Source organism: Simochromis diagramma, unplaced genomic scaffold (assembly GCF_900408965.1).
Source record: "Simochromis diagramma unplaced genomic scaffold, fSimDia1.1 OVJJ01000304.1, whole genome shotgun sequence".
Classification (NCBI taxonomy): Eukaryota; Metazoa; Chordata; class Actinopteri; order Cichliformes; family Cichlidae; genus Simochromis; species Simochromis diagramma.
Genome location: NW_024387030.1, coordinates 3685581 through 3702567, shown reverse-complemented (window position 1 = coordinate 3702567; position 16987 = coordinate 3685581). Strand labels below are relative to the sequence as shown.

Sequence of the window (16987 nt, the reverse complement as noted above, 5' to 3'; positions counted from 1 at the left end):
CACTAGCATACAATCGAATGCGACTGTCTTCTTTGAGGGCACAATTCATTTGCTCATGTCTTGGCAGCTGTATCCAGACAAAACTGTCACTAGCTTTCTTTCCAGTCTTTGAAATCTCTCTCTTCTTACCTCTGCTGAGCTTGTTCTGTACTTGAAGGTTCTCTTTAAATTTCTTGATTACTTCTAACTCCAGTTCCTGAAACTTGGAAACATTGTTCTAACTTTGTATATTCACTTGTCCTCATCTGTAGTCCATGCAGAAGACAGACAAAATGACACAGAAGTTATGAAACAGTGCCCCTTTATTTTTTTCCGCACTCACTCAAAAATGCATATTTACATGGCATGCCACATCAAAACAGGAACTGACTATGGACACAATCAATAACACATAGAATCTGCTCTGGGAGTTGAGGGCATGGGAGTTATCCCATGAACAACCAACCGAGGGAAACCAAAAATGAAGCAACACTTAGAATAAGGTCGGCCATACAAAAGAGTTCCTCTTTATTTAGGTTGATTAAAAAGTGACAGATGTCCAGCTGACCTGTACTGAACGTTTTACATTTTTCATGAAGGGCCAACACTGTGGTTAAGTCAGAGATGATGATAGTGTGAACTCTGCAAATAACCACAATGCTGTTGAAATTTAGGATGGAATGCAAGTGCAGATGTTCATACATACAGAGGGGGAAAATGTACTATTTTAATTTATTACTGATGAGAACAAGCTGGTCAAATCTGAAGATGTCCATAGACTTTAAAATGCCTAAACAACCTAAATTGTCTAAGATAGTTTCCTTGTTCAAGGTAATAATCCACAAGCGCCATGTTGTCTTTGTCCTCTTGGAGAAAAATTTAAAAAAAAATTTAAAAAAAGTGAGTTGACTCCAGAAGATCCAGAAGAGTAGGAGAGAAGTTAAATACATTTAAAAAAAACAAAAAAAAAAAAACACACACAAACAAACTCCGTATACAAGTTTGTCTGTGAATGCAAAAAGAACAAAAACAAAAAAACAAAAAACAAACATAACTGGACAAGGTTTTCTTTTTTCTTTTTCCCGAGAAAGATCCTTTGAGAAAAATGTTGTCTCCGTTTAATCAGTATTTCCTTTGTGTTGGATGAACAGTCTATTTTATCATCATTCAAACACACATCCTTCAGGACATTCTCGCTCTTGCTCATACATACACCCAGTCTCTCACTTTCACTCACACACACACAAACTCTTGCTTACACATGCAATGTGGGTTCTCGATGCGGTTCTGCCACATCAAATCAGCCCCCTCCTCTTCTTGTAGTCTTCCAGGTTGAGGGACCTGCGGGGAGCGCCGTCCTTCACTGGCAACGCGTTAGAGCTCACAGACAGAGACTTCGCCTCTGCAGACGAAGAGCAAAATTACACAACTTCACTATATCACTGTGATACACACTGGCATTCACCTTGTGCTCCAAGTAAGCAGAACATCTAGGTCGTATAGCTTCAACAGTACCACAAAACACGCAAGGTTAAAACGAGGGTCTCACCTGCATTGGGAACCTGTAGGTCAATCTTTACATCAAAGTCGTGAACTTTAAACAAGTCTTCCGAGAGGTCAGTGGTTGGCTTCGGGACATCTTTGTCTTTCGGGTTTGTTTGACCCTAAAACAAACAAAGTAAAGATTTCTTCAGGATAAAGAGCTACAGTTCAGGTTAGTACTCATTTCCAGTCCAATCTCTTTTAACAAGACCTCAAAGAAAAATACATTATTTTCTGCTATAGTTTTGCCATATTCTAAAATAATGGTTTTGTTTTCATTCTTTTAAATATGACAGCTTATAATTCATGAATTCACCAAAAAACAAAAAACAAAAAAAAACAAAAAAACACTACAGTGCTGAACTCAGTTTAGTCTTTCAAAAAGTTGAGTTTATCTCAAAATATCTTTCCTTGGATAAAGCCAAACTTCAACACCAGTTTTGGCATAATTTTTATGAGCTATCAGAGAGGGTCCTGCTTACCAGTTTGTTCTTCTCTGGACTTGAATTGTCTGGTGTTGAACCAGAGCCATATTTCTGGTTTAGGTGAGCAAGAATAGCTGCATGGACTGACGGATCTCTGGCCTGCCAAATTAAAAGAATCACAGTGACAGATCAGATCAACGGAAGTAGAAGTAGTGGTAGTTTAGGGACATTTCAGACTGCTGTTATGCTGCGTGCACATAATTAAGCATGTCTTCAGTCTTATTTATAACAATTCAGTCATTTAAACTGTCACCTTCATGATTCAGGTATAATTGTTTGTGAAAATGAGGCACGTGTTATTTCAGTGTGTTTAAACAAGCACAATTATCCAATCTGATAAATTTATTATAGAATACTTACATTAGACACCATGGTGGGTTTGCACTGTCTTCGTGTGAAAGGATCCATTTGTTGGTTTTTGGCATTTTGTCCTTCAGCCTGTTGGAAAATAATTAATATAAAAATGAATAAACTAAAAATTAGTATATAGAAACCCGCACTATCAAGGTGATGTATAATCATGAAAGCTGCATTAAAATTCATAGGTATGTTATTTTTACTACACATGCAATAGGACGTGACGGTTTTAAGCCTCTGCAGGTTGTCTTGGACATACAGGTGCTATAATATAAAACTCTTAGGCCGGCAGATGCCTGACGTGAACCACAGTGATACTGAACACGGTCACAGTAAAGCAGCACCAGATTAAGAAAACACCTGACATGAGGAAGCACTTTGAGGAAGATTATGAATGTACCTTTTTTATAAAATGCTGCAAAAACAGACTCCAAGTGTAAGAAAACAGACTTTATAGCCTGATGCTTGAGTCATTTATGGTTTTCCTATCCATAGATGTATTAATATGGTGTTATGCTGTCAATATTTTAGCATAAAGTTATGAATAATGAGTAATTGCATTATGTAATATAGCTTTTTTTTTTTTTTTTTAGCTCATCTAAGGTTGTGATGACTGTCTATGGTGCTGTTTAAGAAGGTGAACACTTACCACAAGAGCTTTCTCAGATTCAACAATGTTCCAGCTTCTGTTCCTCTGATTAATGTAGCTGGGTGGCAAAAGAACAGTTTAAGGTCTTTACAGAGTAATGATAAAGGACTGTATTTACATATCACAAAAAGTTTTTTTTAAACATAATACCTGGCACTACCAACAAAACACAATTTAGCTGTTTTTCTGTAGTTTCCAATAACTTTATTTAACATTAGGTTTACTAAAACCAGTGTTTTAAACTGTGTATTTTAATTCAGGAACTTTGGATAAGCAGTTTTATTAAACACAGTAAAATGTTTATAAGTGTAGATTGTGTACCTAATAGCAGAGATGTTCTTGGTCCTTTGTCTGTCGAGGGCTTCTGCCCTTTCCTCAAGCTCATTCAGTTCATCCTGGATCACTTTCACTCGTTCACCATCTCCACTTTCCTCTGCCATGGCCTTCAAACCAAAAGAGAAAAAGAAATGAAAAGGTAAGCCTGATTAGCCTTTGTCTCTCATCAAAGTTCAGTTCAATGACATTTGCTGTCAATGTCCATGTTTTGTTGGTACAGATTTACAGGTTATCAGGGTGACATTTAAAGGGCTACGATAATTCCACCTTAACTTGGAGTTTAAAAAAAAAAAAATGCTGGTTTTCTTTTACCTTATCTTTGAGTAACTGCGTTTTCTTCATGGCATAATTTGGTGGTGCTTTCCGGAATCTGTCCTTTTCTTTTACAATCTGCAGAGAGTTTAGACAAAAATTTTTATGATCGCTCATAATTAATGACGTCAGAAAAAAGAATGAAGACCTAGTTAAAAAAAAAAAAAAAAAAAAAAAAAAAAAAAAAACGACTTACATCCTCAATGTCTTTATCATTGAACTTGTAGTTGAGAGCTTCTTTGATGGATTGCTCCTTCTTGGTGATTTCATCCAGAGTTGGTACTTGCATTCCAGCGGCAATCATCTGAGAAAAATCGATGAAACACATTTCAGCATCACTTTATCGATTATATATTTAGGACTGTTTAAACATTCTTCTTTTTTAAAAATCACCTACCGCCTCTTTCCACTTCATGAATTCACTTTCTGTGAACTCTTGATTTGATACAAACTCAAGCCTGAAAACCCGTGTGTCACCACCATGCCTGTAGATGATTTACAACATTAAGAGTTGTGTTTTTGGAAACCAGGACAACTAAATGATCCATGTATCCATGACAGTATGCCTACCTTAACTGTAATCCCTTGTTTGTTCGTGTTGATCCAAGCTGGTAAACCTTCGCCGTCTCTACTACATCAACAATTTCAGCAACCTTTCAACAACAAGGGAACAAGAAACTCAAACATAAGTAAAAGTACTTCCAAAATAAATAAATAAACCTTACAATAATATATTGGTGGTAGAGGAGATGTAACGAGAATATAAGCTCACCCTATAAACTGGTTTACTGCTGCTGTTCCCGATTCCTATCCTTACAAAGCAGCCAGTCACAGTCTTAGCAAAGAAGGGCATGTGGCACCAGCGCTCCAGCTTGTGTCTGGACAGGCGGATCCTGTTGAGTTCATCTGGCAGGGAAACGGGCTGTGACTTTGGTGGAGTCTCCTCTTTTCTGGTAGCAGAACACAGTTTAAAAAGTTACTCAGAATCAAGAGAAAAGCATCAAACTTGACCATTGCTCTTGTGATGGCACTGTGGTGAATGCACTGGTTGATACACTTACTCGTCTTCATCGTAAGATGATGAACGGGAGCTGCGATCGCTTTTGACAGATGACTTGTCATCATCCTCCTCCTCTTCTTCCTCATCGTCAGAGTAAACCTCACTCGTCTTCAGCGGCTGACGCTTAGCCAGCAACTCCGCTGTTAAGAGACGACACGTCAGCGTTTGAAAGACAATCAGATTGGCACAACAACCTGTCACAAAGGAGTACAAGGCATGCCAACCTGTTTTATTTTTCTTCTTCTCTCGTTCAGCCTTTAGTTCTTCCATAGCCTGGGATTTTTTGTCAAGTTTTTCATCACGCTTGGATCGTCTTTCCTTGTTGTGGGACATGACCTGTAGACATGAGCACTTAGAGGTTAGAATTAGAAATATGATAAAGACAACGTGTAATGCCACTCCTTCTCATACCAGGCAGAAATGAGAAGCAAAAGAGGAATCTGATTTCACTTAAATTACTGAGTGAAATTAAAACTTCAGTTCAAGCTCCTATTTAGGCAAGACTATCAATTATTGATAGACAGAGGCTTTATTAATCCTACACTGGGGAAAATCAGTTGAATTAGACACCCTAAAGTATTATAGAAGAGTAATTTGTACTATATACAGATTACTATATACAGTAAAAGGCACTAAAAGACGTCACAGAGATTTTTTTGTTGTTGTATATATTATAAAGTGCAGTGGGAGTACTAATATACTCCCACTGCACTAAAAACATATTGCTAAAACAATATGTTTTAGCAGGTACTGATACACACTGTTGTATAGTATGTAGAGCAGGGCGATATGGCCAAAAATATTTCGCACGATTGAGTGGAAAAGTGTTAGCATTCATCCTGCAGCTTCACTGTGTTTATGTTATGCTAACATAGCTGTGTTGCTAGCGATCACGTAGCACATCATTACCGGTATATACCAGCTAGCCCACCTTCAGTAACCCTACAAACGTCACTGCTGTTTAGTTTTCTGTCTTCATTTATGTTGGAAGTGATAGCAGAGCTGTACGTTTGAATTTTTTCAGAAATCTCTCAGTCAGAACATGCTATGTCATAGGGCTGTGCAATATGACCAAAATCTCATATGCTGATATAAGAATTCTATCGTCCGATAACGATATAAATCACAAAAATTTAACATTTTCTGTAAATTATGTGAATCTCGGGCAGCTCGACTTGTGTGAAGTGTTTCCAGCTGCGCGTCCTTCACCCGGAGTCGAGTGTTTTAACCAATGCATGAAACTATACATTTTTAGACATAAGTTGTAACAGCCGCCGTTTTCTTTGTATTTATTACACGGCGTGCTGCGGGGAAAAGCCTGTTCTAACGTTTGAGTCTAAGGTTTATTTTTTAACACCTGGCGGCTCTTTTTTAATTCTCATCCATAAATAATCTGCTCTTTCACGTGATTCAATTTATTTTGAAAAGTCTCAACAGGATCTTGAGCTTTATTGTGAAAGGTTTATGTGGAACATAAACAAGCGGACACGCGAAGGTGTTACCGTCGTTGTTGCTAACGACAACGCATAAAAACAGGCGCTTGTCCGTCCGTAGTGTAGTTATATTACATATAAGAGAAAGAGAGAACTTAAGAAATTAATATAACCACTACAGTGACCATCAGAATGATGAAAAAATATTGCCGTAAAACGGTTTATTTTGCGACACCACGAAACAAACTATAGCATAAAATGAAATGATAGATGTTTTTATATTGTCATCCGATATATATCGTTATATGAAAAGCCCCACTATGTCATGCTTAGGTAACTAGTGAAACTAGCGAGCTGACCTCCGCTAACTTCCTGCTAACTTCTAACTCTCTTAAATGTAATAAATTCTGTTTTCATGGATGCCTGGATGTTAAACTTAATTGTTACACCTGGTAAAGCAGCAGTGCTGATCATTTTATTAAGATGAAAGAATTTAGACAGTTTTTAACTCTCAGTGATGCTGCAGTGTTCGTGTGACTTTGGGACCTGAAGCGGACGGAGTTTTGGACCCAGATTACTCCCAGATTTACGAGCACCTTAGTCCGACAAATACAGCAATAACAACAGCCCGCTTGCATGTTGTACAAAACAATGTGCTTTGGTGGGTATCTGACAGACAAACACTAAACCAGTTCCACATCACTGAAGTTGCAACATTTTTACAAACCAATTCTGTTTCATCCGTTTCACTCAACGATCCGCTTCCCCCCCCCCTTCTCATTCTCCGTTGCCGCCATGCTTTTTCGGCCATGTGCGTATGAAAACAAAGGCACTGTGCATGTGCGTTTTACCCATATTCTATCGCGATATTTTATTTTCTTATCGTTGCCCAACATTGTACCGGTATTACCGTGAACAGTATAATATGGCCCAGCCCTAATAGTGTGTCTAATATTGTTTTAGATGTGTGTGAAACTAGACTCACCACTTGTGTATCTTGAACCTGAGATTGCTTCCTTTTTTCTTGCTCTTCTTCCTGCTTTTTCTTCTTCTCCTCCTTCTCCTTCTTCTTTGCTGTCTTTAGTTTCTTCTTGATTTCAAACCTTTGAAAACAAGCAGAATCCTGAGTGAATAAACTGTGAGCTCACGTCATAACTTAAAAATGCCATGTTTTTGCATTGTATGGCAAATTTGTTGAAGTAAAATAGGAGTGCTCTAGTGTATTTTAACAAATAACTATCTTGTAGGATTTTTTTTAACAACTAAGAAAAAGTTATTTATGCCAAGTATAACTTTTTTTAACGATTTTTATTCCCCACTCACCGTCTCTTTAGCACCTCTCTTTTCTCAATTCTGTTGAACAGCTCTTGTTCTCTCTCCTTTTCTGTCATCTGCTCAAGTCGAGCTCTGTCCTCAGCATCACCCATCAAGTCATCATCATAACCATCCCTGAACACCTCGTCCTCAGAGGAATCCGAGTCAGAGCTGGAGGACGAACTGTTGCTCTCTGAATCAGACACCTCGCCTAAAAAAATTTCAAGGAACCAGAGACAGGAAACACAAAAAAAAACAAAAAAGCTGTTTTCAAATCAATTACAAAACAAAAAGGTAGACGCGTCATCAGAGAGATTTTAATTCTAATATATCTGACTTTTGTCTACGAAATGTGTCATAAACAGTTTTTATAAGCAGAATTTGGAAGGGAAGCTTTTAACCATGAAGCAGTTCTAAATCCTTTTAACATTGCCAATGTAATTAGGTCCCAAAAAAAGTAAATAAATAAGTGTAAATGGCTTAGTGAAGTTGTACTGTAGGCTTTTCCTCACTCAATGTAGACCGTTTTATGTTAGTGGATTACCAAAACTGAAATGGATTTGTGAACAACCACAAATTCCCAGGAGAATTTTTTTTCCAGGTTTTTCTTAATGCTGTCAGCCAGTTCACACCAGGACAATGTGACAAAAATAAACAACAGCTTAGATGCTTTGCTGTGAGACACCTGAGATAAACAGGATGAGTGAGTGAGTCATGTAATCCTAACCTCTTGAAAAACCTGTGGATGCAGCACTGTAGTGATGTATAATCTACAGTTCGTAATATGTCTGGATGTCCCGCTCTACACTTCATGGAACATGTTTTGAACATGTTTTGAACATGAGAAGGCGTGCAAGTCTGTTTTGCTCACCAGTTTAGTAGCATTTCAAGGATACTAAACTTATGAATAGATGTGTGACTTAATAATAACTTAATAACTTAAACTTAATAATAGATATTTAAAAAAAAAAAAAAAAAAAAAAAAGGCTGCAAAGAAGCCTTATTTGAGAGCAGGGAAAATCTTTTTCAATGTGAACACTGAATTAAGAAACCCACCTTCCTCCGGTGCAGAGCTTTCAGCTGAGCTGTCCCCATCTGAGCTACCAGACGCTGTCGTTTTATTAACCTTCTTCTTTGTAGCGTTCTTCTTTTCAGACCCCTTGCCCTGCTTAACCTTCTTTTTGCCTTTGGTGCCACCGACCGTCCACTACACAAAAGGAATGAAAATGTAACTTTTGATTATATAATTGACAGAGAATTGAGGTTTAGTCTCCTGTGCCTCACATGTCCAAAACTGTAAGGTCCTTTAGAGTAAATACTAATAGTGCTATACCTCATCATCACTGTCAGATGTCTCAGAGTCTGTGGAAGCTGCTGCTTTGCCAACAGGTTCTTCTTGCTCACCCGAATCAACCCTTTTCCTCTTTGCCAAAGACAGCAGCTCCTGAAAGTGACAAAACAGCGATGTGGTTCACCTACAGTGAGGGAAATAATTATTTGATGCCCTACTGAATTTGTAAGTTTGCTCACTTACAAAGAACTGAACAGTCTTTAATTTTGTTCCATTTTAATGAAGAGACAGAATATCAATCAAAACATCCAGAAACAACACATTACATAAAAGTTATAAATTGATTTGCATGTCACTGAGTGAAATTAGTACCGTAATTGTCGGGCTATAAGCCGCTACTTTTTGCACAAGCTTTGAACCCTGCGGCTTTTAGTCAGGTGCGGCTTTTCCTTGGATTGTCCATGATTTTTGTCATATCGTAAGACGATTTGTTTTGTTTGTTCCGCTGTTGTACGGCACTACGTTGCCTGGCGGAAGGATCGGGGTTCAAGAGTGGTATGTTAGTCACATGTCCGTCCGCCAGGCAACGTAGTGCCGTACGAAGTAGCGCGAAAAACAAACTTCAAAGTAGCGCTACGCGTTCAGCGGGAGGCGTGGATGATGAGCGGCGATAAACTTGCGAAAAGCAAGTTATGCCCAACTCCACCGGTGGATTCTGACAGCGTGGAAAAGTGTGAAAACATCCACGATCACCAACGGATTTTGAAGGGCTGGACTGCTGCATGATGGAGAGGAGGACACCGCCACGGCCCTTCTGAGGGTGTTCGACTCTGACACTGACAACGAGGATTTCTTTGGTTTTGAAAGTGACAACGAAGGAGAGAAGCGGAGAGTGGATGACGAAGCCATCCTGAGCCTGTTCGTTTCCGACACTGGAGGAGAGGACTTTGGTGGTTTTAGTGCGCAGGAAGAAGAGAAAGATGGTGGTGAATGACTGACTTTTCTTCTTGTTAAAGCTGTGTCACTGCACCTGAGCCTAAAAGGTAGTCCGAATCTATTTTTCTGGTGTGCTATAGGTTACTGTTATGTACTACATGTGCAAATATGTACCCATAACTTGTTTTTCAAAATATTAATAAAAGGGGTGTGTCTCCAAACAGCCATCTCTTTCCTGACAATTCCCTTTGTGCATATTCTCTTACATATGATAAGTCAACATTGAAACACCTGCGGCTTTTGGTCAGGTGCGGCTAATGTATGTACAAAACAGGATTTTCCCCTGATTTTAGCTTGTGCGGCTAATATTCAGGTGCGCTTTGTAGTCCGGGAAATACGGTACTTGTTTGATTGACCAAAGCCCAGCCAGAATTAAGGCTCCACAGGTTAGTACACCTGCCTACAGAATCAATTTCTTCCATTCTGATCTCACGACCACCATAAGTAAGACCAAAGAGCTGTCAAAGGATGTCAGATATAAGATTGTACACCTGCACAAGGCTTGAATGGACTACAAGACCACCAGCAAGAAGCTTAGTGAGAAGGTGACAACTGTTGGTGCAATTATTTTGATCTGAAGACATTTGGGACCACAGTCAGTAAAACACCATTCGTACCACATTACACATAATGAACTGAAACCTTTTCGTGTCCGCAAGGTCCCCCTGCTCAAGAAGGCACATGTACAGGCCTGTCTTACGTTTGCCATTGAACATCTAAATCACACGTGTCAAAGTCAAGGCCCATCAAGTATGGATGTACTATTATTGTTATGCATGGCCCAGCGATATGAGGCGCTAATAATATACAAACTACAGATCCCATAATGCAGCGCTGTAGCCTCCTTGCTGAACGCTAGGCTAACTGGGAACATTCCAGCGTCAATCAAGTCAAACTTCTGTTATTGCGAAGCTAGCCGCTCACAATGGTGGAGAGAAAAGTTGATTCTGAAAGCAGAGCCTTTCAGCGCCAGTGGGTGACTGAATATATGTTTACAGACATTGCTGGTAAACCCGTGTGTCTTATTACTGGAGCTAATGTGGCTGTAATTAAGGAATTTAATTTAAGATGGCACTACGAGACAAAACGTCAGGATAAGTTGAAAAACCTAAATGCAGAGCAGAAACTACAGAAAGTAGAAGAGCTAAAGAAGAATCTGACATTTCAGCAGACGTTTTTCACCAGAGCAAAATCACAAAGTGAAGCTGTTGTGAAAGCAAGTTTTATTGTAGCAGAGGAGATAGCCAAATCAGCCCGGTACCACTCTGAAAAGCTGCATGATGAAGGTGTGCGGCGTCTTGTGTCCACACAAAACGCAGATTTTGGCAAATGTGAGCCTGAGGAGAAATACGATTGCTGATCGGGTTTGGCCACTGATTTAAGAACACAGTTAGAAGCAAAAACTTTATTGCATACTCTCCTGCTGTGGATGAAAGTACAGACATGATGGACATTGCACAGCTGGTCATCTTCATCCGTGGAGAGGAAATATTGAACATTAAATCGATGCACGGGACAACGACAGAAAAAGACATTTTTTTAAAAGGTATGTCAAAGTGTAACCGACATGAAACTGCCCTGGGACAAACTTGATGGACTTACAACAGATGGAGCGCCGGTGTTGTGCGGTGAAAAAAGCGGACTAGTCAGCAGGATGCGAGTAAAGATGCACGAGGAGAACTGTACCGGTGAGTTATCAGCATATCACTGCATCGTACAGCAGGAAAGGCTGTGTGGTAAAGTCCTAAAAATGGAGCATGTAATGATCACTGTAACGCAAACCGTAAATTTCATCTGAGCAAAAAGTTTAAATCACCGTCAATTTCAGTCTTTTATGTGGGAAATAGATTCAGAGTTTGCCGACATTCCTTATCACACAGAGGTCCGTTGGCTGAGTTGGGATAAAAATGCTCAATAGAGTTTTTGAGCTCAGCAAGGAAATCTGTCAGTTCATGGACATGGCATGTATGATGTGGTGAAGGCATTTCAAGTGAAGCTGCCACAAATGCACCAGTGCAACCTGCCTCACTTTCCCTGTTGCCAAGTAATGTTGAACCAAGTCAGCGGACTTTGCTGAACTGCACCTGTGCAGATTCAGATGGAGCTGCAGTGTAATGATACACTCAAGGCAAAGGACGACACTGAATGGCCCACACAGTTTATTAGTTCCATTCCTGAAGCAATGCCCAGCTCCGTCTATATGCGTCTCGAACCTTGCGTATGCTTTCATTTATTTTTTCTGGGGTTTTTGGCAGCATGTTCATATTGCTAACTTGCATAATTTTGACAGGATATATTTTAATTTTATTTAAAGTTAAAGTTTATTTTTTTTAAGTTTATTTAATCTGGAATAATATTCCTGTCTGTTTTTATTCATATTTATGTTTAAAAAACATTGTTTTAGTGTGTTCAATAAATGTTTATCTTGTTTGGCCCGCGACCTAAAGTGTGCCTTGAGTTTTGGCCCCTGTGCAATTGAGTTTGACACCCCTGATTTAAATTATTCACAGGTTTGGTGAGAAAGTGCTGTAGTCAGACAAAACCAAAAATCAAGTTCTTTGTCATCAACTCAACCTGACGTGGTTAGAGTAAGACAAATGCCAAGTATGATCCAAAAAACACCTTGCCCACAGCCAAGCACAGAGGTAGAAACATTACGCTTTGGGGCTGTTTTTCTACTAAGGGTAAAGAACATCACTACATTGGTACTGGTCAAGTACCAGAAGATTTTCTGGTATGTGAAGATTTTCAGATAAGAGACCCTTTCCGTCAGCCAGAACACTCCGGAGAGGTCGTGGATGGGTCTTCCAGCATGACAATGGCCCAAAGCATACCACCAAGGCATCAGGAGTAGCTAAAGAAGCAGCAGATTAAGATAATGCAGTGACCTAGCCAGTCTGAAAAGTGTGAAGGGAGCTGAAGCTTTGAGTTGCCAAGCAGCAGCCAAGAAAATTAAAGAACTTCTTTATAAATGAGCAAACATAAAAATTCAGCAACGGGGTCAAAAAAAATTATTTACCCATACTGCAGTACAAATGGACAGAACTTCTCAAGCCACTTGAACTGAACTGAAATTCATATAGTGGGACAAAGTAAGCAGAAGTAGAACACTTTAAATTTAATGATTAAACCCATGGAAAGCTTCTCTTTCTTATTATTTAGCAGCAATCTGTTTCCCAGAAGTAAAATTACATGTGCCTTGTATTTCTCAAAACACCTTCTGATACTAGTTTGATGATTAACTTGCCTCATTAATGCTGTTATTCAAGACAACTACTCAAACAGGACCTGATAACACACAAAAAGAAAGTGAACCTGCATACTCCACTACTATAAAATGTAGAAAAAGAACAACAAAACTATGCTCTCTCTCTCTCTCTCTCTCTCTCTCACTTGAGAGCTTTCATTAAATATAATTTCTTTCCCTGTGACATAATGTAATGCAGGGAGGATCAAGTCGGGACACTGGTCAAAGATGGTTTCTCTCGTGAAGTTCACAATAGCAGCTTGCTTGTTTAACAAAGACTCCATTTGGTTTATTCAAGGTTACCGATTGTATAGAGCAGCAAAGAATGTAAAGCCTGACGAAACTGCTATATTCTCACATGGATGAAGCAAGACATGTGGTATTTGTACTAAAGAGCAAGCAGCGTGGAGAACATTTGCAATTCAGCTTAGAAAAACAACCGCATTTTCATATACAGCTCCTGCAGTTAATGTTAAGAAAGATTCACAGCCACATGCCTGTGAGAACAACCTGTTATACTATAGCTCCTCCAAAACACTGAGGGCATCTCTTTAGCTTATCATGCATTTATTAACCATTGCTCCATATCATTAACAAGTCTTCTCAGTCTTGCAGTTTCTACTTTTTACCTGTACCCAAAGAAAGCCATGTACATCTGCAGTTATTGTCCTCACCAATTTGGCCAAACACATATCCATGAACTCTGAGTCTGCTTCTATTGGAGGTCTCTTGTTACAAAGGAGCTTTCCTCACCACTGTCTTGAAATGTTTGCTTTGGGGCTAATTTGAGGGTTCATCTCTATGTTAAAAAGATCTAGAAATTCAATTTGTAAAAAAAAAAAATCAAAAACCTTAACTTAAATTTAGCTAATTTAAATTTTCCAATGACCTGACTTATTTGGGTTCGGAAACTGCTGGCTCTTCCAATGAAAACTCAAATTCAATCTTTGGGAGACTCAAACCAAGTTTCTTCAGCAGCGATTATACTCATTGTGAATGTTGCTTGAGTGTTTAAGGTCCATGGCGAAACTTTTAATATCCACACTGAAGTGCTCAGAAAAGGAGTTCCAGGAACCAATCTCAAAATAGCATTGCAGGAAGAACGGCGCCTTGGCTACAAAATAAGGTTGGTGAATTAGAGGCTTATTAAAATGCCTTCTCCTACATGCATGTTCTGGCTGTCATCTTTGACACATTGTGCCACGGATTCACAGACGTCTTACACATCCATTTTCTAGTGCAATTACAAATCAAATTTGGTTATTCAGACCATGAGGGTACTATTGAGAAATACCAACAACACCATCATGCTGTAAACATGAATTGATGCATGTTGCTCAGATTAATGTCAGGCTTAAACAGCAGCAGAGTTGTCGTCTTTCTCACAAACTGTGTAAACAGGCATGCATGACAATGAGTAACTATGGTTACAGTGTGACGCTGTGAAGCTCATGATTGCCAAGAAAAGATCTTAAATTATTATGCATATGCAAAATCAAGTATGAACCTCAGTGCTTACGTTTAAGTAATATGGATATATACTCTGTGGGTGGCTGTAGCTCAGGAGGTAATCACAGGGTTGGTAGTTCAATCCCTAGCTGTTCCAGTCTGCGTGATAATATCATTAGGCAAGATACTAACCCCGGCTTGCTCTCAGATATATCCATCGGAGTGTGAACGCTAGATAGGAAGCACTTAACCATAGAAAAGGTGCTTTTATGAATAGGTCAATGAGACAAGATGTATAAAGCGCTTTGAGTCCTCAGAATAAAATAGTGCTATACAAAAAACAGTCAATTTACTATGTAGCATAGATTACTTTTTCAAACATAATATTATTGACACAAAACTATATACTGTGTGAATAATCATATTTTAGAAGGAAACAATTAACCATCTGTGTGCATTTTATGTAACTTACCCTATAAACATTTGTTGTGCTATTCAGAGCTATGCATGTCTATTTATTCAAAGTGTGCCATAATAAGAAGAATATTTGAGTCTGATTAGTGCATACTGATTCTTTTTATATCCAGGACAGGAGGAGAACTGATTGCGTACTTAAAAAAGGCAGGCAGGCTAACACACCTGATTGCAACTGTTACAGAGTATGATATTTTACTATAATGTCTAATTAACAACTTTAAAAAGTTGCTGTTATCAAGTGAAAATCCAAAAATATTTCTGGGTCCTTTTAATCACCCAAAGTTTCAAGATCCGAGCAATGCCTCTGGTAACATTCGACACCTCATTCCTCAAATTTAAGGCTCACCGCAGTGGATCATCTGCCTTGAGCTCACACCATCCCTAGAATACCTGCATGTACTCCTTTACTACATCCATGAACTACATCTGTGGCTTCTATTTTTCTCCTGCCTCACAGATCCATATTCAACACCTTTTCTCCAATATATCCACTATCCCTCATCTGCATATTTCCAAACCATCTCTAACCGTCTCCAAACTGCTCAATCTGAATTGTCCCTTTGATGTACTCCCCCCCCTTAAATCTCGGCATTTTCTGATCACTCCCACTGATCAGTGATCATCTCTACCTACTCTACCCTGTCTGCACTCTCTTTTTCACCTCTCTTGTCTGTTGCTTTGGATGGTTAACATCAGGTATTTAAATGCATGTATCTTCACTACCTCCTTGCAGCTTTAGTTACACCTGTTTCCCTCTCGTTCACATACGTTTTCTGTTTTGGTTCTACTGACTTTTATTCCTCATCTCTCCAGACTTACTTCCATCTGCTCCCAGCTATCAATACAGATCACTATGTCATCTGCAAACATCTTAGTCCATGGAGACTCCTGCCTGATCTCACCTGTCAACCTGTCCATCAACACTGAGAAGAAGAAGGGGCTCAGAGCAGATCTTTCAATGTAATCCCACCCCCACCTTAAACCCTTTCTCTTACCACACACCTCACTACTATCTGTGTCCTTATACATTATCCTGCACCAGCCTCACCTGACTTCCTCATGCAGCACCACAGATCCTCTCATGGCACCCTATCACACGCTTTCTCGAAATCCACAAAGACCGTGCAACTACTGAAGATAACTATATTAATCCGCACTTGGTCAAAAAACACGCACGATCAAACCTACTGACGGTTTGAGCAACCAAAGAAGCTCGTCTTACTGACCCAGTCTGATCTTCTGTGGTCACAGTTTCTGTTTTCTCGGGGGGAAAAAAAAACAAACGGGTCAAATACACGTGAGTTTACAGGTGATGTGAACAGCGTTGGCAGCTCTTCAGACTGACATGTTTCTCTGCCAGCTCCAGTTTGACAACAACACCACCGAAATAGAACTTCGTCTCATGACGTCATGCAGGAGATAATGTTCTGACTAAAGCAAACGCGACTCCAGAACGATTTCACTTTGTCAAAAAACAAACAAACAACACACTCCATTCCAGTTTAGTCTGAACGCTAACGCACCAATTATTCAACAGAGCACGGCTGCAGTCACGCAGCTTACGGCTCGAAACCAGTCAAAGGCCCACGGCGCGGCATTTTCATGGCTACTTAATACTGCATGATTGCAAGCGTTGGGTATCTTTCATAACTTAACGAGCTGGCTCTGTTCAAACTCAAACACTTTCCATTTTATCCAGTACCAACCCGTAAACGCTTAGTAGAAACCTAGCTCCGTGTTAAGATTTGAGTGTTTTATCACAAAGGAAACAGCGGTTGTAAATAAAATAGGCCCACTCAACGCAATCAGCTAGCACACATTAGCGTCAGCCTCAAACTGTTGTCAACTTCAGAATCCACCGGTGGGGAAAAGGGTAAAAATAACACCTACCTGATCTAAATTATCGTCACTAGCGCTGTCTTCGGAGTCAGAGTCAATAACGACTCGACCTTTCCGCTTCTTTACATTCACCATGATTAGCTGCAGAGCTAACCCACTAGCTACCACTGTGTCGTCTAATGTAATGTTCTCTACGATAGCTGTCGCTGCTACCTGGCTAA

At 39.5% G+C, this 16987-nt stretch overlaps 1 protein-coding gene across 1 annotated transcript; it reads right to left on the bottom strand.

Annotated features, from left to right (window-relative positions):
• Positions 1-284: 284 nt before the first annotated feature.
• On the bottom strand, positions 285-16968 carry rtf1 (RTF1 homolog, Paf1/RNA polymerase II complex component). The gene is made up of 18 exons (XM_040041266.1): positions 16818-16968; positions 8801-8911; positions 8524-8674; positions 7477-7678; positions 7139-7256; positions 4945-5056; positions 4722-4860; positions 4433-4610; positions 4231-4313; positions 4058-4145; positions 3857-3964; positions 3661-3738; positions 3334-3455; positions 3013-3070; positions 2367-2444; positions 2004-2105; positions 1529-1643; positions 285-1381 (listed from the first exon to the last, which is right to left on the bottom strand). The coding sequence occupies exons 1-18, from the start codon at positions 16899-16901 to the stop codon at positions 1275-1277; spliced, it is 2034 nt and encodes a 677-aa protein (XP_039897200.1). The 5' UTR covers positions 16902-16968; the 3' UTR covers positions 285-1274.
• Between the last annotated feature and the right edge of the window lie 19 nt (positions 16969-16987).